This window comes from Suncus etruscus, chromosome 2, assembly GCF_024139225.1.
Source record: "Suncus etruscus isolate mSunEtr1 chromosome 2, mSunEtr1.pri.cur, whole genome shotgun sequence".
NCBI lineage: Eukaryota > Metazoa > Chordata > Mammalia > Eulipotyphla > Soricidae > Suncus > Suncus etruscus.
The window spans coordinates 6,850,981-6,876,262 of record NC_064849.1 but is presented as its reverse complement, the minus strand read 5'-3'; the positions used below and the strand labels follow the sequence as shown (position 1 = coordinate 6,876,262).

General features: G+C 43.1%; 1 protein-coding gene across 1 annotated transcript; it reads right to left on the bottom strand.

Moving 5' to 3' along the window:
* Positions 1-12,020: 12,020 nt before the first annotated feature.
* LOC126001268 (olfactory receptor 15-like) lies at positions 12,021-12,957 on the bottom strand. The gene is given in 3 exon segments (XM_049768504.1): positions 12,021-12,283; positions 12,286-12,777; positions 12,780-12,957. Coding segments are annotated over 3 exon segments (933 nt in total).
* Positions 12,958-25,282: the final 12,325 nt, after the last annotated feature.

Genomic DNA, 25,282 nt, shown 5'->3' with positions numbered 1-25,282 from the left:
AGGAATGGATCTAATTAATGTCTCCCAACAGCTTTTGAAAATCATAAGAGTTCTGAAATTTTTCTGATAAATGGAGATTTTGTGGGACTGCACTGTAGTCTGCTCCAGGACATAGCCCAAGTATTCACATGGAGGCAGTGTCTGCATTTTTTTCTGTGGCAACTGTAAGCCAGCCACCAGCAAACATGTCATGATGTCATCATATAAACCCTGAAACTCTCTGTTCATAGAAAATGCTAGAAAAATATTGTCCATCTAATGGTTAATATTCACCTGGGGAAACTTGCACGAGCAGAGCATAAATCCATATCAAGAAAATAGTGGTACATGGTAGGTGAATTGATTGTTCCCTTAATATAAAATAGTCCACTGAAATTGCTAGACAGGGGCCCTGTTGTTAAGAGAGGGAATGGAAAATGCAAAGTGTTTGCAGTCTTCTAGGTGTATGGGGATATTATAAAAGCAATCTTTTGAGTTTATTACCACCATCAGCCATTCTTTAGGTATTACCACTGGGTGGGCAGACCTGGTTGTAAAGCATCCATGGGGGATAGGGGGATAGCGGTAACAAAGACCAGCTAATGCATCATTCTCCCACTTCCATCCTGCTCCTTCAATCATTGTTGAGTGAAATTTTTGATGTGTTTTCTTGAGTCACACCTGGCAATGTTCAAGACTTACTCTTTACTCTGTGCTCAGATTGCTCGGGGCTACAGGTACTATATAGGATTGAACCCCAGTGAATTACGTGCAAGCCAAGTCCCATCAGTGCTTACAGGCCATTCCTGAATGTTGTGTATGTAAATATTTTGGGGGATTACTATGTTACTCACCCTAAACTGATTGGTGATTGTGCCCTACCCTAGGGTGTGACCTGGCATTCTGCCCCCACCCTAGGGTAGGACCTGATTCTGCTTTCACCATTGGTTGGTATCTGATCCCACCATTGGGTGGCACCTGACTCTGGAGTATAAAAACAGGGGTCTATGGAAGGCTGGGGCTTTTGCTGGCTGGAACTGAAGCTGAGTCTTTGGACTTCAGTTTTGTCCTCCGAATAAAGCGAATATTTCCACGAGCCTGACTGTCTGCGAGCTGCTTACCCGTGGGCTAGACAGGGTGGCAAACGCGTGCTCCGAGCTAGAAGAAAAAGGCCTCATTCTCCATCCCACCATCAGTCAACCTCTTCAGGGGCTGACTTGCTACATAATGGCGCCCGAACAGGGACCTGAACCTGGACCCTCAATAACTGTAAGTGAAATACTTCATTGGAAATTTCCTATGCTGACCATCAAATGGTTTCTGTGGTTAGTCATGTGGATTTTACCACCCTTTGTCTTACGCATTGGTGCTCTAGTATACAAGTGGATTATTCCATTTTGTTTAAAACTAATAGGTTTTGATCTAAGGATAATCACTGCAGTTGGATGGTTGTGGTCTATATTTCAAATGAAAACTGCAGTGTCTCCAGCCATCATAGTTTGTAGAATTTCTGTGTTGACTAACATTATTATTATGAGCATAGTTATTGGCTGGTACTTAGGAAATAGAAAGTGTAGAAATGGTGAGGCTAAAACCAGTATAGATAATAAGGAAATCTATCTGATGAAAACTCAGACCAAGGTGCGGGCTGACGAATCCAGCCCCACCATCAACAATATAGGAATTTTTGCTGGAAGAAAAACAACTCAGAATGTTAAACCTGATTCTAGTGAATTGCTTGACAGTAGTGACTCAGATAATGATCAACCTCCAGTGCAAACTCCACGAGGGATGCCTCGTCTAGTCACAAAATTGAATCGCAGAGCAGAGCAGATTCAAACAATGAACCACATGCTCGGTCTCAGAGCTCTATTCAGAGTAATTTTGCTAATCAGGCCTTATCCCCTATAGACGGGGTAAATGTTTCTAACTATGTACCCTATCAGATGGAAGAATTAGATCGGTTTAAAAGAGCATGTAAAGAGCATGGGCCAAAATCGCCATACAGTGTAGAGTTATTAAGACTTTGGAGTCATAACTCATCTTGGACTTTGTATGATTTTAAAAGAATCACTGAAATATGTATGTCGTCTAAACAGCGAACTGAATGGGAAATGTACTATTCAGAAGGCGTAAAAGCTAAATTATATAGCCCGGATGGTATGAAAAAGCAAGTGGCAGGTGTTACTCTATCGTATGAATTATTGATGGCAGAAAATCAATTTGCAAATATTCAGACACAAGCAGCTTTACCTAAGGAAATCTTAAATTTAATTAGAGAGATTGCATTGTCATCATGGGAAAAAATTGATTCTAACAGCATTGGTAGAGGAAACTTTTTAAAAATTACCCAAGGCCCTTATGAGTCATTTGCAGAGTTTGTAGGTAAGATTAAAGATGCTCTGAAGTTACATGTGGAAGATGAGAAGATGAGAAACTTCCTAGTAAAGTCTTTGGCCTATCATAATGCAAATTCAGCCTGTAGATTAGTATTGAATACATTAAATGAAAAGGCAGATGTGAATGATTACCTTTATGCCTGCCGGAATGTCTATGGGGAACCCCAACCCCCACCCCACTCAGACTCAGTACAAACCTTCCCAGTTACCAAGGGAACAATGCCTTACTCCCCTCGGGGACAGAACACTTTCCGGAAACCAGGTCTTTGCCCAAAATGCAAAAGGGGTCGCCACTGGGCGAAAGATTGCAGATCCAGAAACCTCATTAATAATAACCTAAGTAGAGGTTTCAACACAGTCCCCAGGAGGCAAATCGCCTGCTACCATTGTGGAAAACAGGGACATATCAAAAGAAATTGTTGTCTCCTTATAAATTCAGCTCCTCAAGAACACACATACAAGATGCAGGGAAACACCCACAGGGCCTCCCCCCAGGCCCTTCCAAATCAGGGGCAAAGTTCACAGACAAGAATCCTTCCAAGCCCAGCCCAAGAAAATTCATCACGATAAGGGAATTAATCCACTCCACTTCAGGGAGTGCCGGATTAGACATATTATGCCCAGAGGACATTACAATTTACCCAGGAGCATGCCCTTACATGTTAGAAACTGGCATTGTAGGCCCGCCACCCCCAGATACTATGGGTTTGATTCTTGGCAGAAGTTCCCTCAACATAAAGGGTATATCAGTAATCACTGGTGTCATTGACTCAGATTCTATGGGAGAAATCATTGTAGTTATTACTGTACCAGTTACATGGACCTTTAAAAAAGGAGAAGCGATTGCCCAGATAGTAATAGTGCCTTATGTCAAATTTGGGACTTCAGATAAGACTAGAATTGGAGGTTTTGGAAGCACAGATCCGGGTGCTGCTCAAAACCCAATCGTGGCTCTGGTTACTAAATGTAAAGATGAACACCCAATGATCAAACTTCACTTGGAAGGCCAACCCTTTGATGGAATGATAGATACGGGTGCTCAGGTTACCGTAATTTCTGATAAAGAATGGCCAGAAAATTGGCCTCTTCAGGAAATCCCGTATTCCCTAGAAGGAATAGGAGGCCTGAGTTCCTGTCTGTTGAGTACGAGGACTATGCTATTTTATGGCCCAGAAAATCAAAAAGCAATAATCAGACCTCACGTGGGCCCATTTTCACCATCCCTGTGGGGCCGTGACCTACACAAACAGTAGAAAGCAGAATTCCACATCCCATTAGCTCCGGAAGAGCCTGAACCTTCTTTTGATTTAAAAACCAAAAAATTTTAGTAGGGGCCACTACCATAAAAACACCAGCACCAATAAAAATAAAATGGAAATCTGATGAACCAATTTGGACAGGTCAGTGGCCCCTTAAAACTGATAAATTAAAGGTGCTGACAGAATTAGTGGAGGAACAGCTAAGTTTAGTACATATTGAACCATCTTTTTCTCAATGGAATTCACCTATATTCACTATAAAAAAGAAATCCGGTAAATGGAGACTTTTGATGGATCTTAGAGCTATAAATTTATCCATGATACCTATGGGCAAATTGCAGACTGGTTTACCATCACCTGTAGTTATTCCAAAGGAATAGCCACTAATTATAATTGATCTGAAAGACTGCTTCTACCATATTCCTATTCACCCAGATGATAAAAAACATTTTGCATTCTCAGTTCCTTCTCTCAATAATACCCATCCCTGCAGACGTTTCCAATGGACTGTTTTCCCCCAAGGCATGCTGAATTCCCCAACCATGTGTCAGTTTTTTGTAGATAAGGTTTTGAGCCCTGCTCGTGAAAAATTTCCTCAAGCCATGATATTTCATTATACAGATGATATCTTGCTCACAATGAACAATGAAACAGATTTACAGGAATTATACTCTTATGTTACTGACTGTTTACAAACATCAGGACTGAAAATAGCTTTAGAAAAAATACAGATAATGCCACCGTATCAATATTTGGGTTTCATTTTGGACCGGACGTCTATACGTCCACAAAAATTTTCTATCAAAAAAGAAAACCTCAGAACGCTTAATGATTTTTAGAGACTTTTAGGTGATGTAAATTGGCTCCGCCCTGCACTAGGAATCCCAAATGAAAAGTTATCTAATCTGTTTAAAACGTTGGAGGGTGACCCTGCTTTAGATAGCCCGAGAAATTTAACAACAGCTGCCAAAAATAAATTGGACATCTTCTTGAGCAGATTACAAAAATCGTTTCTCTCAAGATTCATCCCAGGAGAAAAGGTATTACTGTTAATCTTCCCTACTATAGAAACCCCCACAGGGGCCTTGATGCAACAGTCAGGACCTTTGGAATGGGTGTATTTACATAACAAATAACCTCGCTCAGTTGTCCCCTACTTGCAACTGATTTCAGAGATTATTATCAAGGCAAGACTCAGATCTATATCTTTACTAGGTTTTGACCCAGATATAATAGTTTTGCCAGTACCAAAAAAGGAAATTGAGTCAATATTGCCAATTAATGAATCTCTACAAAGGGCCCTCTCAGATTTCACAGGAGAAATATCCTCCCATTATCCAGCAGGAAAAATTTGGGACTTTTTAAAGAAAACTCAGTTTGTTATTTCTTCAATTGTTCGGGATTCCCCTATTCCCAATGCCAAGGTTTTTTACATTGATGGATCCCAAAATGGAAAAGGAGGAATAATTGGAGACAACATTAATATGACCATAGATACCAAATATAAATCTGCACAGAAAGTTGAATTAGCAACGTTAATTTACCTATTAGAAAATGTATCTGAAGCCATGAATATAGTTTCTGATTCTTTGTATGTGGTAAATTTTTGTCATGTGATAGCCACTGCATCCCTTAATGCTAATAACCCAATCATACAGAACTTACTTAAACGGTTATGGCAGCTTCTTCAAAAACGAACTGAGCCCATCTTCATCACACATATTAGAGCCCACTCAGGTCTTCCAGGACCTATGGCTCAAGGAAATAAAACTGCTGACTTGCTAGCAATGCCTATATTTAAATCACCTATAGAGGAACATTCAGCCCTACACACAAATGCTCACCGTTTACATGTGAATTACCAAATTCCATGGAGGCAAGCTAGAGAAATTGTAGAAAACTGCAATGTATGTGCACCGTTAACAAAAAAGACTCACATAGCAGGAGCAAACCCAAGAGGCTTACAGTCTAACGAACTTTGGCAAATGGATATAACTCAAACAGATTTATTTCCAAGGAAACCTTATCTTCATGTTGTGGTGGACACTTATTCTCGGTTTATGTGGGCAATTCCCATGTCTTCTCAAAAATCTAAGGCTGCTTGTAGTTCTTTTACAATGTTTTTCTGTGATGGGTATTCCATATTCTATAAAAACTGATAATGGGCCAGCCTATGTTAGCAAAACTTTTGAATTTTTTGGTAAGGAATGGCAAATAAGACATCTCAGAGGAATTCCTTACAATTGTAGGGGACAGGCCATTGTAGAAAGGACTCACAGAACCTTAAAAACTCAATTGCAAAAAAATAAAAAAAGAGATTTACCACCAACGGATTTGCTATCTTTGACTCTTATCACACTAAATTACTTTAACTTACCCCAAGGGGAAAGTTACACTGCAGCGGAAAGACATTTTAAAGAAGATATTCAGAGACAAGAAACAACCCATAAACCTATTTGGATCAAGGAGGATGAAAAATGGATAGCTGGATATCTTCTCCTAAGAGGAAGGGGTTATGCCTATGTTTCTATAAATGACAACCCTCACAAGAAATTTTGGGTTCCATTACGCCTTGTTAGAAATCGAGCTAGCACAAATGATCAGGTTCAGACTACAAACTTTCCTTCAGAGCAAAAACAGAATACTTCAGACACTAACAGCAGTAATATTGCTGAGGTCTCTGGGGCAGGGAACAACGATTTAGCTGTCACACACCATACAATGAGTGAGACTGATAGTACTGATAAACTCTTATACTCCGAGATGCAAAAGGAAAGACAGGAACCTGTCTTAACTGGGCTCCAAAATATAGGAAACTCTTGCTACATGAACTCAATATTGCAATGCTTGTATAATATTTCAGACTTGACTCAGTATTTTCATAAAGATCATTATAAAAAGGATATTAACAAGAAAAATCCAATGGGGCATAAAGGTAAATTAGCAGAAGAATTTGGTCGGCTCATCAAAACCATGGGAAATGGATTTCATAGATATATTAACCCTGAAAGCTTCAAAGTAACAATTGGTTTACTTAATGACCAGTTTGCTGGACACAATCAGCAGGATCCTCATGAACTATTGATGTTCCTAATTGAGGGACTACATCAGGACTTGCTTACCGTAAATCTAATGACAGAAAAACTACACATCTCATGGAAAATGAAAATTATGAACAATTTAGTACAGAACACCAAAAGGCTCACAAATCTATTATTTATGATCTCTTTCAAGGACAATTCAAATCTATACTCCAGTGACTCACTTGCCACCAAAAGTCTGAGGTTTATGAGACATTTGTTCATTTGTCTCTGGCTGTTACATCTACAGATAAATGTACATTACAGGAATGCCTCTCTGAATTTTTTAAAGAAGAAGAATTAAGAAATGACAACAAAGTTCTGTGCAACAGTTGCAAAACTAGAAGGGATTTTTCAAAGAAAACGTACTTATGGAAACTGCCACCAGTACTTATAATACACTTGAAACGTTTTGCTTTTGATGGCAAACAAATAAAAAAATTGCATACTTATGTAGATTTTCCTTTAGAAGACCTCAATTTAGAGGAATTCACTTCAGAGAATAAAAGCAAGATTAAGAAATACAACTTATCATCATCAGTGTCAAACCATTATGGTAAAGTTCACTATGGGCACTGTACTTCTTACTGTAAAATTGCTGCAAAACAACACTGGATCAATTTTGATGACAAGAAGATCAAAAAAGTCCCTAATACATTGGTGAAATCCACAGCAGCATACATCCTGTTTTATACTTCTTAAAGATCTACAATGAACACCAGATAATAATTTCACTTCCTTATCAGTTGCTATTAATGCTCTAGGATTCTTTCCACAGGCATGATCAATGAATATAGATTGAAAATCATGAATCCCCAATGTGTTTCCTTGTAGGATGGATTTATGTCTTAATTTCATTATTGCTCTAGGTCTCAGTTAATCCTGAAATTTTACAAATTAATTTAGTCAAGGTTCACCTGAAAGAGAAATTTCTCATCATATTAATGTTGTTTTTCTTTCTAGGTATACTCATTTAACGACTTTTATCTTTTTATTTTAACATCATTGCTTTATTTCCATCAATTTAGGTTTTAAGACGCTGACATAATGATAATTTTAGGTGGACTTTCTTCACAGTGCTTCTTGCCTATGATTGATTATCATAAAGTTACTGTTATACAATAACTTTGTATATATACTGATATACACTTATAGTAGAGTTTTCCATGTTTGTATTACGCATGAAATTCTCTTTCAGATCTGCTCAGCTCTGCCATAAAAAAAAATTTTTTTTTTGAATTTGAAACAATTGCCGGCTATTACATTTTAAGGCGCTTTTAGTTGATTCAGCTGAATTCTCTTTTCTTTTGCTCTATTTTGGATCCTTTCCAACAAATAATTTTTAGTATGAGTGAGTGTTATGGCCATATTTTTTGTGAAGTCTGTATGTGTATGTCTTGTTTAGTGTCTGTCTGTTCTGCATATTTTGTATATAGTTCCCCTTTTCCTAACTTTATCTTCCCCAATTTAGTCTTCCTTATCCTTCTTTCTCTCTTCCTAGTCCTTAACATTTTAATTTTCAGGATTCCCTTCACATGTGCAACTCATCTCCTTCACCCACAACTACAAGCTTCCTGATCTCGGCTGGAAGAAGAAATCCGTGACTGTTGGAGTTTTACACCATATATGCTACAAACTTGTTGGAAATGAAGCCACCTAGAATTTGTGTCACAATGTAACCCCAGAGAAAAGATCCATGGATAAGACTCACAGTCTCTGGATCCCAGTTAAACTGTGCTATCTGAATTTCTGGTTTTCCATCCACATACACAGTGCTATTGTTGACCATTTCTACAATGGCTACCCCAAGATTGCACAATCCCAAAGGAAATGCAGAAGCCCAATCAACTCATGATCTAATAATGTAACGCTTGGGGATGCCCCAACATATGGATGACTGTACTGGCCTTCCTTCTTCATTCAGCTTGATGTTATCTCCTGTACAAGGCTTCAACCCGCTTTTCCAGACCCATCAAGTGTCTTCTGCCGGTCTTTTTGAGTTCCAGACCCCTCTTATGTACAGATTGGTATTGAACTCTGTAGAAATTTCATCTGTTGTTTTTCCTATAACTGTAATCCTTTGAAGTTATATTTGGTACTACACTTCTTTTGACTATCGTAATTAATGTTTTTCTATTTTAGTTTTTTTTTTTTTTTTTTTTTTGGTTTTTGGGCCACACCCGGTAACGCTCAGGGGTTACTTCTGGCTATGTGCTCAGAAGTTGCTCCTGGCTTGGGGGACCATATGGGACACCGGGGGATCGAACCGCGGTCTGTCCAAGGCTACCGCAGGCAAGGCAGGCGCACCTTACCTTTAGCGCCACCGCCCGGCCCCACTATTTTAGTTTTTAATATTAGGAATCGATGTTGTATTACATTAAGGTTTTGCTTTCTTGACTTTAGGTTTGTGAGTTAGATATTATTGTCTATAATTTCCTAAATGATATTTTTGTCCGTTCTCAGGGTTTTTTGCATGGGCGCATCATAGGCAAAATACTAGGTTTATAGAAGGTTCCATCCATTTTGGATGGGCCCTCAAGTTGTTTATTTACACAGGGAGGGTCTCTGCCTTAAACATTTTGTTTTGGTTTGTGACTTAAGCTCCCATCTATAAATAGTCGACATCAATTTCAGACATCTTATGGACTTCAGACAGGATTAAGAACTTGGACTAAGTTCAGATACCTATTGATCATCATTGCAGTGGCTCTCCACTGTGCAGAGGGTGTATGTGCCTCTTCTTCCGAAATAAAGGCCTAGTTCAATGCCCTCAAAGATGGGCTTTCTGGTCTACCTGAACTTGAATGAAAATGGAGCTGGAGAGATAGCATGGAGGTGAGGTGTTTGCCTTTCATGCAGAAGGTCATTGGTTCAAATGCCGGTATCTGCCAGGAGCGATTTCTGAACTTGGAGTCAGGAGTAACTCCTGAGCACTGCCAGGTGTGACCCAAAAACGACCACCACCACCACCAACAACAACAACAAATAAAGAAAAGGTGCTTCTTCTTGCCTGCTACACAACCTTTCTGGTGTCTCTTCGAAAGATCTATGTACGTCTTAGATTTATCTTCTCAGGAGCTTGTAGTTGATTCCTTGATACATGTTTCTGGTTTTAGACACCCTGTGCTTAGGTTAGAAGTTTTTCTTTACATTTTCCTGTGATGCGCTTATGCAAACAGCCGCTCTTTTATTATTGACTAATTTGTCTTTTAATAATTGTAGACAATATTGTTTGTTTACTAAAAACAAACGGGGGAATTGTTGTGTATGTAAATATTTTGGGGGATTACTATGTTACTCACCCTAAACTGATTGGTGATTGTGCATTCTGCCCTACCTAGCATTCTGCCCCCACCCTAGGGTAGGACCTGATTCTGCTTTCACCATTGGTTGGTATCTGATCCCACCATTGGGTGGCACCTGACTCTGGAGTATAAAAACAGGGGTCTGTGGAAGGCCGGGGCTTTTGCTGGCTGGAACTGAAGCTGAGTCTTTGGACTTCAGTTTTGTCCTCCGAATAAAGCGAATATTTCCACGAGCCTGACTGTCTGCGAGCTGCTTACCCGCCGTTTCACCTCAGAACAATGGGCTAGACAGGGTGGCAGACGCGTGCTCCGAGCTGGAAGAAAAAGGCCTCATTCTCCATCCCACCATCAGTCAACCTCTTCAGGGGCTGACTTGCTACACCTGAATAGTGCTCAGGGGCAGTGCTTAGGAGCAGTTCTCCTAATAGAGCTCAGGGAACTATATTCAGTGTTGGAGAGCAAACCCAGGTTTGCTAGTCTCTGAGCACTGCTGAGTGGGACTCACCTCCTAAAAAAAGTGTCTTGAAAAAAGTGCCTTGAATGGTCCAAAGAATATACAGAAATGTGTCAACTGGCATTCTTTAAGGGTTTGGTCTTAATCTAATCTGGGGGTGCTAATTAATAAACAAATGGAGTCTGCAACAGTCTGAACTTTAATTCATCAAGTGATGTCCCTGACAGGCCAGTTCTGAGGACAGTGCTCATCTTCTTATGGAAAGTGCTAAGAGAATGGGTCCCAGCTTGAAATTACACTACAGACATGATACCACTCCATGTCTGTAGAGGGCATAGAAAAACACGCAAAAGGGGAAACCAAGGCTGATATGTGACCTCATGGTTGCAAACCTGAAAGAGCAAACACTTCATTTCACCAGTTCATGGGGAATCAGGACTCTTGTTTTTTTGGGGGGGGCCACACCCGGCAATGCTCAGGGGCTACTCATGGCTGCCTGCTCAGAAATAGCTCCTGGCAGGCACGGAGGACCATATGGGACACCGGGATTCGAACCAACCACCTTTGGTCCTGGATCGGCTGCTTGCAAGGCAAACACCGCTGTGCTATCTCTCCGGGCCCAGGAAATCAGGACTCTTGAGATGTCATTCAATTCACTAAGCATTTATTTAAGGACTCGTTCTTATACATGAGACATATAAACACGGTTACAACATAAACATATGGAAACATATGCCTGTCCATGCTATTTCTCCTGCCCTGAAGAAATATGCTTTAGCTGTAAAGGTTAATGCTTTTCTTGTCAACTGTGAGGGGAATAGAGAGTAATGGGATACAAACTAAAAGGAGAGAACAGTAAGATGGTCAAGGATACACGAATGGGAAGTATGGGGTTCTTCTTTCTTTTCTCGTTTGCTTTGGGGCTTCCCCTGGCCGTGCTCAGGACTAACTACGGGCTCTGGGCTAAGAGATTATTCCTGGCAAGGCCTGGGAGACCAAATGCCGCGCTGAGGATTGAATCTGGATTGGCTGCATACTAAGCAAGCACCCAAATTACTATGCCATGTCTATGACCATGACCGACTGGATTTGTGAAGAGACACTGGGAGATGGACAAAAATGACAGAGATAAAGTAGGTAGCATGTAAAGAACTGCTTGAATCGTCCCTTGGGGTTCCTAATTTCTGGCTTGATTTTATGGGATTGCGGTAGCATTATATAAGATACTACAAATGGAGGTATTTTTTTTTAAAGTACAGAACTCTCTAGAAATTCAAGGCCTACTACGTAACCTGTGGATAACAGAGACAGGGTCTATGCTTCAGTCTCTAGTCAGACACATCTGCCCTGACAGATGGTGTCCATATAGAGTGTAAGTTTGGTAAATTAGCATGCCAGAAAACACCACAGAAAACAGCCAGCAGTGGAGGTTTAATGGAAACATGTGCTGGAGGTACAGGGGTTAGGCCTTCCTCTCTATTCATGGGGTCCGAAGAGGAGAAACAGTGTTTCTGTCAGACACAGAACCTGGCCTTGTGCCACTCTTAGCTCACGTCTCTCCCCTTTTGCAGAAGTCTCCTCAGCGCCCCCTTCACCTCCTTGTTCCTCAGAGTATAGATGAGGGGGTTGACCATGGGTGTGACCACAGAGTAGAAGAGGAAAATGAATTTGCCCTGGTCCTGGTTGCTGCTCTTGGCAGGAAGCAGATAGCCATAGATGGCTGAGCAATAGAAGAGGAAGACCACCAGAAGGTGTGAGAGGCAGGTGTTGAAGGCCTTCTTTCGGCCCTCGGCTGAGCCAATCTTCTTACTGCCCTCGCAATGTAGCAGTAAGAGACAAGAATGATGCCGAATGGGACAGCAGTGAAGAAGGTGCAGATACCATTGAGCAGAGCTTCATTGAGACTAGTGTCCCCACAGGCCAGTTTGATCATGGCAGGCACCTCACACAGGAAGTTATTCACTATCCGGTGCCCACAAAAGGGGAGCTGCAGCGTGAACGTGGACTGAATCAGGGAGTTTCCCAGCCCACTTGCCCAGGCCACTATGGCCAGCTGCCAGCAGTGTCGAGGGTTCATGATGGTGGTGTAGTGCAAGGGACGGCAAACAGCCATGTAGCGGTCGAAAGACATCACTACCAGCAGCATGCTCTCGGTGGCCCCAAGCCAGAGGAAGACATAGAGCTGGGTCACACAGCCACCGTAGCTGATGGTCTTGTCTGGCCCTACTAGGTTGACCAGCATTTGGGGGACAGTGCTGGTCGTAAAGGCCAGGTCCAGGGTGGAGAGGTTGCTGAGGAAGAATACATGGGAGTATGCAGCCGGGAATCCAGGCGGGAGACCAAGATGATGGTGATGTTCCCGACCAAGATCAGCATGTAGGAGAAGAGCATCACGATGAGAAAGACCATCTCCAGCTCAGGGTGGTCAGACACTCCACTCAGGATAAATCTATCAGGGAAGCTGTTGTTGGTTGGGGCCATTGATCTCTCAGGTTCCTCTAAGAGTCCTGAGGATTTGTCCAGGGAGAACTGCCAAAGAAGCAGCAGCTATTTGGTCAGGGAGAGGGCAGAGTTCCCTAGGGTGTTTGGACCCTTTGCAGCCCCAACACTTTTCTGTCTGACCCCCAATGAGAGGAAACTATATTCCATCCAGATAACAAATTTGAGCTACTACAGAAATGGTTGGCATGTCTTCTGGAAACAGAAACAAAAGCTTGACGTGCTTCTTCTACAGGCAGCTATTATAATTGGAGAGAAAGGTTTGCTAAGGCCATGAAGTGGTAAGATCTAGACTGTTCACCAAATTCTTCCTACATTTTTCTAATAAATAAACAAATGCAGGCATGTGCTAAAAATTCAAGCACTGCTTTACTATTGATCTTAAGGAAAGGAAGGAAGAAAAGGAAAGAAAATAAAAGAAAGAAAGACAGAAAGAAAAGAAATACAAAGAAAAGAAAAGCAATTAAATAAAATAAACACTTAAATAAGCCTTGTGGGTATCCCCTTCCCCACCTGAATTTATCCCACTTGAATGATCAGAATTGCCCACACCTGGAGTGGGCTGGTAGAGAAGTTTTCTGGGAGGGAGAAAGAGGGGATAAGAAGAGGAGAGGCATCATCAGGAGGGAGAGCCGTCATCATCAGAGATACTGCATCAGATTCAGTATCATCAATTCGGTATCATCAAAGAAGCAGCGGTAGGAACATTACCAGAGGGAGTTGGTCAGCCTGGGAGCCAGTTAGGAAACCGAGAGAGCCTATAGGAGTGGAGAAGTAACGTCTAGGAAAAGGCTTAGTATGGAGGCCATGTGAGGGGATATGCATGGTGGTAGGGACTGTGAAATAAAGCTAGCTGACTCCTGAAACTTCATCTGACTGCTTTGTGAATCTCTCTGCCCTCATCCTGCAACCTTCAGACCTGCCAGAGCGTAGGGGCTTCGGGAGCCGGGTCGAGTCCAGTAAGACCTTACCATCCCCACACCAACAATAGGACTCATTAATTTATATTAAGACAACAAGCCTAATTCTGCATTCTATACTACAAAATAGAACTTTTAAGAACTATTTTGTCTGGGCTGGAGATAGCTCAATGTGCTGAGCACTTGCTTTGCAGGCAGAAAACTGGGACTGACCCTAGCACTGCATAAACTCCTGAGCCCCACTATGGGTGACCCCACCACATGGTTGGGAAGTAGCTCCTGAGAGCACCAGGTGTGGCACCAAAGCAAGATTATGGTCAGTACTTCCTGCATCTGGAAGCCAGATTATTGTATAATTCCTGAGGACTCTAGCTATTAAGCATGCCAACTTTTTTTTTCTTTTTTTGGTTTTTGGTTCACACCCGGCAGTGCTCAGGGGTTACTCCTGGCTCTACACTCAGAAACTGTTCCTGGCAGGCCAGGGGACCATATGAGATTCCAGGATTCAAACCACTGACCTTCTGAATGCAAGGCAAAGGCCTTACCTCCATGCTATCTCTCTGGCCCCCAGCATGCCAACTTCTATGTGAATTCTTTTGTTTGTTTGTTTTGTTGTTGTTTTTTTTTTTTGGTTTTTGGGCCACACCCGGTGTTGCTCAGGGGTTACTCCTGGCTGTCTGCTCAGAAATAACTCCTGGCAGGCACCGGGGGGGGGGGGGGGGGCATATGGGACACTGGGTCCCGAATCCACTGCTTGCAAGGCAAACACCGCTGTGCTATCTCTCCGGGCCCAACTTCTATGTGAATTCTTTCCTAGAGATTTTGATCAGAGTTGAAGGCTTATTTTTTAAAAATTAAGCTAGTTATGGAGTGAAAAGAAAATGTGCTCAAGAGAACATACTTGCTTCTTTGGGGGGGGCAAACAACCTCATGAAATAAAATAAAGGAGTCTTTTTTTTTTTTTTTTTTTTTGGTTTTTGGGCTACATTCGTTTGACGCTCAGGGGTTACTCCTGGCTATGCGCTCAGAAATCGCCCCTGGCTTGGGGGGACCATATGGGACGCCGGGGGATTGAACAGAGGTCCATCCTACGCTAGCGTTTGCAAGGCAGACACCTTACCTCTAGCGCCACCTTCCCGGCCCCTATAAAGGAGTCTTAATGGGATGCAGGTGATAGCAGAGTAGAATGTTGGAATTTTACCCACCCCCGAAAAAAAAATTTTAGCATCCAAGAATGAGATAGAGGAGTTTGAATCTATTTTTGTTATTTTGGAAGGAGCCTCAACCTAGCTTTGCTCAGGGGTCATGAATAGTACCCAGGTTGATTGCTTGCAAGGCAAGTTCCTTACCTACTGAACTATCTCTTAGGCCCTTGAGAAATGTGAATCTTAAAAGAGACATTGGGGGGGCCGGGTAGGTGGCGCTGGAGGTAAGGTGTCTGCCTTGCAAGCGCTAGCCAAGGAAGGACCGCGGTTCGATCCCCCGGCGTCCCATATGGTCCCCCCAAGCCAGGGGCGATTTCTGAGCACATAGCCAGGAGTAACCCCTGAGCGTCAAACGGGTGTGGCCCAAAAACCAAAAAAAAAAAAAAAAAAAAAAGAGAGACATTGGGGGGCCGGAGAGATAGCGTGGAGGTAAGGCATTTGCCATTCATGCAGGAGGTCATCGGTTCAAATCCCGGTGTCCCATATGGTCCCCCGTGCCTGCCAGGAGCAATTTCTGAGCCTGGAGCCAGGAATAACCCCTGAGCACTGCTGGGTGTGACCCCCGCCCCCCCCCAAAAAAAAGTTAAAAAAATAAAAAAAGAGACATTGGACCAATACAATTAAAAACCTCATAGTTTATATTAAGTGTTTGAAAATTTCACCCCTAAGAGTCCTCCTCATTCTCAAACACTGAAAATTATGAAACCTAGTGACGATGCATGACAAGTCAGTCTATGGTGCTGGAAAGATTTTCATCTCAACATTTCACCTGGGAAGACAGCTATGCTCCCTTTGAGGGGTTTTGGACTCTCCTGTGGTACAACAGATGATGGCAGAGTGGACATGGGGCCCACTCAAAGGCAGCTCCAACAGGCATAGGGAATTATAAAAGAAGCATCAACACACCAAAGCTTAAATGCACAAACACTGTATCCCATTCACTCAGGGTTAAAAAAATCCAGACAGGTGTTCCTGGGGTCACTCTCTGGCCAGGTGCCTGCTGGCTGGAGGCAGTCTGCAAAGAGTGACTCCTTTTTCTTGGGGATCAAAGAGGTTTTCTCCGAGCCCAGGAATGGTATTTTTCACCACAACCTCTCCTTAAGGGTCACAACATTTTGGTCTGTGTTTCTAGTTGTTTGAGGCACAAACCCAGTGGTGTTCTGAGGGGCTACTCCTGATTCTGTGCTTGGGAGTCAACCCTGAGGGTACCAGAGGACCATGTGGTACCAGGGATCAAAACCGGGCTTCCTGTGTGCGCTGCATCGCTCAGTTACTGGGCCATCTCTTGGCCCCCACTCCACCTGCTGCACTATTGTTTCAACCTGAAGTCCTCACATTAAACAAATAAACATGCAAAAGCCTGAAGAGATACCTCATAGGCAGAATCCACATGCTTTGCATGCAGGAGCCCTGGACAGGATCTCTAGCACAGCATAGTGCTATAAGAACAGACAGGATTAACCTCCGCATTACCAGGTGTGACCAAAACCAACAGAAAAGCACACAGGGAATGTGTTTGTGTTTAGAGAAGATGGAGCAGGAGACAAAGAAACCAGGTTCCTGGGAGAACAGCCACATTAGATTATCTAGAAGGGGCTGGAGGTGATGGTTCCAGTTAATGTCTGGACTCCCTGGTGGAACTTTAAAGAAGCATGTTGGCAAAAAATAAGTATAAGTATGAAGCTCTGGGACACTGTTTTTTTTTTTTTTTTTTTTTTTTTTTTTGTTGTTGTTGTTTCTTTTTTTGGTTTTTGGGCCACACCCGGCGGTGCTCAGGGGTTACTCCTGGCTGTCTGCTCAGAAGTAGCGCCTGGCAGGCACGGGGGACCGTATGGGACACCGGGATTCGAACCAACCACCTTTGGTCCTGGATTGGCTGCTTGCAAGGCAAACGCCGCTGTGCTATCTCTCCGGGCCCTGGGACACTGTTTTGATCTGGGAGCAGGAGACAGAGGCTGACTTAGAAGCCAGAGCAAAAGTGCTGGTGTCTCTGCAGCATTAGGAAGGAGGCAACTGACTTTTCAGAGCCTTCCTGTGGCGGGTTTTGCCCTGGAGCCAGGGGACTCACAAAACATCTCTCTGCTTCTGGTTTCCTGCATGAACAACCTTCCAGCTCTTCTCCATTCTGTCACCTCTACTCTGACTTTCAGAAACTCCCACTTTCTGAAACGTTCACTCCCTCCTGAACAGAGGTGGAGGTCCCACCCTCTACAAAGTGGCTCAAGACCCCAATGCCATGTCACTCACAGCCTGTGTTCTGGACACCCCTAAACAGTGCCTGAACCAGGCCACTTAGATCTCTCTCCCCACAGTGCTCTTTTGCTCCTCTGTTTCTCCTTCCTAGATTGTTGGGTTACTGATCCTATGCTAATCAATAATTGTGCCCCACCCTAGCTAGGGTGTGGCCTGGTGATAGTATATTGGATTATTTCTTACTTGGTATTCTGCTCCAACCCTAGGGTGGTACCTGATTCTTGTGTATAAAAGCAAGGGTCTATGAAAGGCTGGGGCTCTTTCTGGGACTCATTTCTGGGAAGGCTTCTTCAGACTTATCCACTGAATAAAACTGATAACTCCTGAAGCCTGACTGCCTGTGAGTTTTCTACCCGACGCTATCCTGAACCTTCAGACCCGACGGCTGAACAGGGTGGCAGACACATGGTCCAAGCTGGAGGAGAAAGACCTCATCCTCCATCCCACCATCATCCAGCCCCATCCAGGGCTGACCTGCAACACTCGACCTCATGCCCCCCCTAAGGGCAGCAAGGCAGTAGTTCCAGGAAATATACCTTGAGCTTGGGGTTCTGCTGGTGGTGCTGGCAGGCTCCAGGAGACCCACAGTGAACCTGCTGTGGCCGCCCTTGCCCAAGAGGTGGGACTGAGGACTTTTAACCCAGGGGCTTTTAACCAGGGGCTGTCCCTGGCCCCTGAGGGGCACAGTGGAGGTACAGAAAGCTCAGTTCATTCTGGCTGATTCTGCAGAGCCCAAGGGGGAAGTCTCTGTCCCCCACCAGCAATTAACACCAAGCACCAACTTGGCCAGAATGCAGGAAAAGGCTGTCCCCAAAGAATTGACTTCCCATAAACAGAGCTTTGTAATTAAAACAGGGGGGAATAGAGGAAAGCAAGGAATCGTCCAGTAGTCCTTCCTGCACCTCCAGGACTTCCAAGCACCTTCAGTGGAAACTAAACAGCCAATAACATCTTCATCAAAGGCTGCCTGAGTTACTATCCAGACACTGGCATTCTTGCCCCATCTCCATGTGCCCCTCTTTGGTTTTGAGGGCACTTTCTGGAGTAACTAGGGCCAGTAACTAGGGCCCTATCTGGCAGATGAGTGGGCTGAGTGGAGAACCGAGTCCTGGCTGAGTCCCACTGTTGCTGGCATCAACAGGTAATGAGGGGTCAGAGCAGTGGCGCAAGTGGTAAGGTGTTTGCCTTGCATATACTAACCTCGGATGGACCTGGATTTGGTCCCTGGCATCCCATATAGTCCTCATGCCAGGAACAATTTCTGAGCGAATAGCCAGGAGTAACCCCTGAGTGTCAGTGGATGTGGCCCGAAAACAAACAAAAAGAAATCAGTCCTGGCAGGCTCAGGGGACCATATGGGATCTAGGGATCAAACCTGGATCAGCCATGAGCAAGGCAAAAACCCTACTCTCTGTACTATATCTCTAGTTTCCCTGTATCTCTCTTTTACCTGTTTGTTTGTTTGTTTGTTTTGGCTCTGTGCTCAGAAATTGCTCCTGGCTTGGGGGACCATATGGGATGCCAGGGACCGAACCCAGGTTCATCCTAGCTCAGCCATGTGCAAGGCAAATGCCCCACTGCTGTGCTATGGCTCCAGCCCCTCATCTATGGGTTTTAAGAAAAGTAAAAAAACATTATTGTAATAATACACAGAGATAATAGAGATGAGGTCTGTAAGGTCCAGCACACGATAGGAAGCTTGCCACAAAGAGTGATGAGTTCAGTTGGAGAAATGACTACACTGACAACTACCATGGCAATGGTAGTGAGTGAGAGAAATAGAATGCCTGTCTTGAATGCAGGCAAGAAGTGGTGGAGGAGAGAGAGGGAGGCCATTGGTGGTGGGAATGTTGCACTAGTAATGGGTGTTCTTTATTTTTTTATTTATGTAACAAACTCAACTACAAACATGTTGGATCATGGTTCTTAAATAAAGATATGAAGGAGAAAAAAAAGATAGGAACTTCTCTCTTAACTAAGATTTCCCCCATTTTATTGGACCTATGCAAAAAGAAAAAAATAATGCCACAAGGTATGACTGGGGCACCAGGGGGCTATGGCTAAGTAGTATATGTAGCCCTAAGATAATGTCATGCTCAATAATCTCTGATACATAGGTCTAGTAACAACACTGTTTCTTAGGAAACACATATCCCCTAACATTTTCTACTGAACAAGTCCAAAGGGACAATATTGCAATCCCATAAAAATACATGTAAGGAAAAAATATATATATATAGTAAAGTAATACACCTCAGAAATATACATATCTCCCTTATGTCCTTTGAGTAAGTTCAAAACGGGTTAGAATCTGAATTACTGTTTCAGCCAATAAAGTGAGCTTTCTGTAGAATCCGTAGATGGCAGTCATGGGGGCAGTTGGCTGGAGTCACAGGCCAAGATACGTCCTTGAGCAAAGGCCCACTCAAAAAGCCAAATCAGGTCATGAGCAGCAGTTCATAGTAATGAGAAGTAAAAGGGACGGAGGTAGAGTGGTGCTCCAGGTTACAAGGGATGCGAAGCTGTAGAAGGTAAAGGGGTTTAATAAGGAAGGGCAACAATTCTGGGATAAGTGAACATAGGGAAACAATAAGAAAGGTTTTGTAGAGCGACAGGCAGGAGAGGGGGAAAGTGGTGCAACACAGACGGATGTAAGACTAACATAAAGGTGACCACCACCCACCTACCCACCCCAACACACAGACATACATTGCAGATTGATCAATATGTTACAACTGTAAAAGTGACCCATTCAGGGACAGGTCAAAGTGCTTCATAAATATAAAGCTGGCAGGTAAGGTGGAGAGGAAATTTTCAAATTTCTAAGAATGATGGCTAGAGAGGGTAGATTTGGCTATGAAAGAGTCATAGGTTAGATAGTGCATATAACATTCTCAAAACAATCAGCGTTTCTGAATTCTATCTTCAGCGTATCACTAATGCTTTTTTTCCCAGAATTTGTGAATTTTATATTGCGCACTGTCATGAGTCTAGATCATAGAGCATCATATTATGAGTCTCAAACACTCAGATTTTTTTTCCTGTAGAATTCTATAAACAAAACATTAGGGCATATGAGCCATAAATATAAAATACTGAGACATTAGATATGGGGGACAAACATATTATTGAAGAAGTTACAACATGAGTCCTTCTAAAAAAAATCAAGTTTCTTTCAGTGGGGTAATGTTGAGTAATTGTTGTAATATTGTTTTTGCCTGTCATCCCACCTGGATCTTCCAGGTGGGGGTGATTAAGGAATGAAATAAAAAGCTTGTTGGGGAGGCATAGGGAGCTCTTTTGCCAGAACTGACGGCTTGTTCAGTTTGCTTTTTGGAGCTGGCTGCAACTGACAAAAGACTTTCTTTGCTGAACCTTTGGTCCCCTAATCTGGTGCAAAGAAAGTCTTTTGTCAGTTGCAGCCAGCTCCAAAAAGCAAACTGAACAAGCCGTCAGTTCTGGCAAAAGAGCTCCCTATGCCTCCCCAACAAGCTTTTTATTTCATTCCTTAATCACCCCCACCTGGAAGATCCAGGTGGGATGACAGGCAAAAACAATATTACAACAATTACTCAACAGGGTAATAGAAGGAGATGTCTCCAGATAAATCAGCCAAAGCTCTTTAAAGAGCCTGAGAGGGGCAGAATGGATTCGATTTCCTTCTTTGGAATTAGCAGAACCATGACATCAGGATCGTATCCCAGCAGGACAAGCACCCGCACCTCGCTTTAGTTACCAGAACAGCTATTAACTCTAAATATGACACAAGGGTATGAGTATGTTTGTTATGTAAATAGAGCATATTCTAATGGTCCCAACATTGGGCTATAGTGATGATTGGGGGTTTGGGGGGTTGCAAAGATCAGTAACCCCACTTTTTCTCCTGGTGTGAACCTGAAAAGATAGGACTTTTGAAGCCAGTCCATGAAAAAGTCTAATTCCTTTATATTTGCTTCAGGAGTTAATTGCTTAGAACTATCCAGGGCAGATTCCCCTTCTAAGGTGTGAAATAGGTTGCTGAGATCACAGTTGGAAATTCAAGGGATGGATGATGATTATGTAGATCTCAGCCCCATAGATTCAGAGATATGAGAGCTACGAATGGCAGAAAAGTGACTAACTGACAGAGGAGAAGGCAGAGCATTTAGTCCTTTAGGGCATAAGGTATTTCTTGCAAGGCACCATTATGGGCCAATGGTGCAAGGAGAGGATAGAAATATTGGCAACTGGGCCCGGAGAGATAGCACAGCGGCATTTGCCTTGCAAGCAGCCGATCCAGGACCAAAGGTGGTTGGTTCGAATCCCGGCGTCCCATATGGTCCCCCATGCCTGCCAGGAGCTATTTCTGAGCAGACAGCCAGGAGTGACCCCTGAGCACCGCCGGGTGTGACCCCAAAACAAAACAAAATAAAACAAAAAAATATTGGCAACTGTGTCAAACATACCTTTAGATTTATTGCCATTAATCTCAATGAATGGGCACTCTGCCTGTGTCAATTTAGAGATAAAGGCCACCAAGAGATTAGCGGAGGCCTGAAGGTTGGTGCTCCCAAAGTCTCCAATCCTAGGATAATCAGGATGTCCAGGAGCAACAGTAAAAAGAGAGTAACAGAAGCTGGGCAATAAACTCTCTTTTCTCAAAAGTCCAAACAATTGCACAGAAATGACAACTATTGGGGCCAGAGAGATGGCATGGAGGTAGAGCATTTGCCTTGCATGCAGAAGGATGGTGGTTCGAATCCAGGCATCCCATACGGTCCCCTGAGCCTGTCAGGAGCGATTTCTGAGCGCATAGCCACGAGTAACCCCTGAGCACTGCTGGATGTGGCCCCCCCCCCGCAAAAAAATGACAACTATTATTTCTCCCATATGACCAGAATCTATTATTCCTGTATGAATGATAATTTTATTTTATTTTATTTTCCTTTTTTATTTGGGGGGGGGATTTGGGTCACACCTGGTGATGCTCAGGGGTTACTCCTAGCTATGCACTCAGAAATTGCTCCTGGCTTGGGGGACCATATGGGACGCTGGGGATCAAACCCAGATTCATCCTGGGGCAGCCCTGTGCAAGGCAAACAAATGCCCACTGCTGCACTATTACTCTGGCCCCAGTGGATGATAATTTTCTTAATTGTTAGACTGCTTCTCCACATTAGTGTGCCCACAGTACCTGGTGGGATGGGCCCCTTTGTGCCAGATTTTAATTTATAGAAGTACTGGGTCAGTGTTACGGTCACTGTCTCTCTCCCTCTGACTTATTTCACTCAGCCTAATAGATTCCATGTACATCCATGTATAGGAAAATTTCATGACTTCATCTCTCATGATGGCTGCATAATATTTCATTGTGTTTATGTTCCACAGTTTCTTTAGCCATTCATCCGTTGAATGGAATCCTGGGTTGTTTCCAGAGTCTGGCTATTGTAAATAGCGCTGCAATGAATATAGGTGTGAGGAAGGGATTTTTGTATTGTGTTTATTTGTTCCTAGGGTATATCCCTAGTAGTAAAGCTACTACTATGATCTCCATCAGTCTTTTCCCAAGCACACAGTACCACCTCCCAGAGTGGTTCTTAAACAGCACGAGGTAGAGTAACCTGTCTGTGGGAGTCAGCAAAAGGTCCCTCACTTGAAAGAAATTCATAACCAACTGAACCCCTGAAATCATCACTACCTAAGAGTGTGAAGCTTAGTTTTAGTTTCATCATGGAGTCACATCCTCCACTGCATGAATTGTGAGGGGCGCAGGCAGGTCTTAGCATTGTATGAAAATCCTGAAGAGTCCAAAGCCCACCCTCACTCCAGTTAGTAAGGAATTCTATACAAAACGCTGAAATCGGCCCATACTGTGAACAGGCTTTTTTGAATCGACTAAGCTAGGCTATGATCACGCCCACATAGGATGGGGGTTGATTATCCTCCTGATGGGCAGGGGCAGAGGAAATGCATCTCCAGCATTCTATGCTGGGCTGCAGTGGGAGAGAAGTGGGGACCATTCCTACCTAGCAGCTTTTGGATTCTGTTTTTTGTTGTTGTTTTTTTTTTTTTTTTGTTTTGTTTGGTTTTTGGGTCACACCCGTTGACGCTCAGGGCTTACTCCTGGCTATGCGCTCAGAAGTTGCTCCTGGCTTGGGGGACCATATGGGACGCCGGGGGATCGAACCGCGGTCCGTCCAAGGCTAGCGCAGGCAAGGCAGGCACCTTACCTCTTGCGCCACCGCCCAGCCCAGCTTTTGGATTCTGAATCCAAAGAGATAGTAGCTAGCTCATATTCAGCATTCTTTCCTTTGTTTTCTTTCTTTCTTTTTTTAAATAAATGTATTAAAAAATGTATCACGGGGCCCGCCCGGTGGCGCTAGAGGTAAGGTGTCTGCTTTGCCAGCGCTAGCCTAGGACCAACCGCTGTTGGATCCCCTGGCGTCTCATATGGTTCCCCAAGCCAGGAGCGACTTCTGAGCGCATAGCCTGGAGTAACCCCTGAGCGTCACCGGGTGTGGCCCAAAAACCAAAAAAAAAAAAAAAAAAAAAGAAAGAAAGAAAGAAAATGTATCATAGTTGACGTAACTGATCACAATACATTTGTTTCAGGATGGCAAGAAGCAAAGTTATCAAAAATACAAAGAAAATAGGATATCTAAAAAATAAAGAGAATTAGAAAAAGAAAAGGTGAGTTCATTAGCAATTATACTTGTGACAATTATTGTATCACCAATAAAGTCATTAATACAATAGCAGAAGCTTTAGTACGTTTTTATTTTTTTTATTTATTTATTTTTTTAAGATAGTAGATGACAATGTCTTGGATTGGACGATCTAGCTTGCCTGGAGCCTAGAGTTGGTCTTGTGCCAGGAAACTTCAGGGGTCGGGTCTCTTTGTATTTAGGCCAAGGTTATTTCCATGTCCCTCATATTTTGGTGGGTCTATGCAAACAACAATTGCCACTCTAACACCATTTTTACTGTGCTCCTTTGACTCTAATCCTTAAAAAGAACCCACTTAAAATTTGAGGTTAACATAAGCTAATATGCCTGTATATGGAAATGTAAAAAAATACTATGTCTGTAATGTTTAAGGAGTTATGTAAGTTTTATGGCTTTAGATTGCCTTGTGTGCTGTTAAGAAATATTATAATGTGTTACAATCTGGGGACTTGAGGGACAAAGTAATTGTACGTGGATTCTGTCTTATTTATCTTAATGTTCTTTGGCTGAAATTTCAAAGTTAAGATATCAGCAAGGGGACTTCTGAGAATTATGTTATGGGTGATTGTCCTTCCACTGTAACTTTACCTTGTCCTCTTTCTTTGCATCCTTGTTCTCATAATTAAAAATAAAAAATAAATAAAAAAAAGATAGTAGATGGACTAGAAAAAAAGAAATATGTGTGTATGGCAGTTGTTGTTTGCATAGGCACAGCAAAATATGAGAGAAATTGGAAGGAGAAACCTTTGGCCTAAAAACAGGGAGACCCCACCTCTAAAGTACATTGGCATAAGACCAACTCCAGGTTCCAGGCTTACTAGGTTGTCTGACCCCTTAGACATTCTCTGTAGTCCCAGTAACAGTTCTTCACCATCAAAGTTGTTGCTGTCAGGTTTCTTTAGTTATAGGTCCTGGTTTCTGTACAGGTCCTATGTTGAAGGCTGCGTGGTGTATAATGTCTTCTGGTTTCGTCTCACCATTAGGTAGCATTGCAGAAAATCCTGCCCTAAAAGCAGACTACTGCTGTTCCTAGGTTGTCAAGGTGTCATAAGTACCATCTTCAGAGTAAGTCAGTGCCATGGCAGTAGTGGAGCCTTCCTTATTAAGAGTTCTTATTGGGGCCGGGAAGGTGGCACTAGAGGTAAGGTGTCTGCCTTGCAAGCGCTAGCGTAGGACGGACCGAGGTTCGATCCCCCGGTGTCCCATATGGTCCCCCCAAGCCAG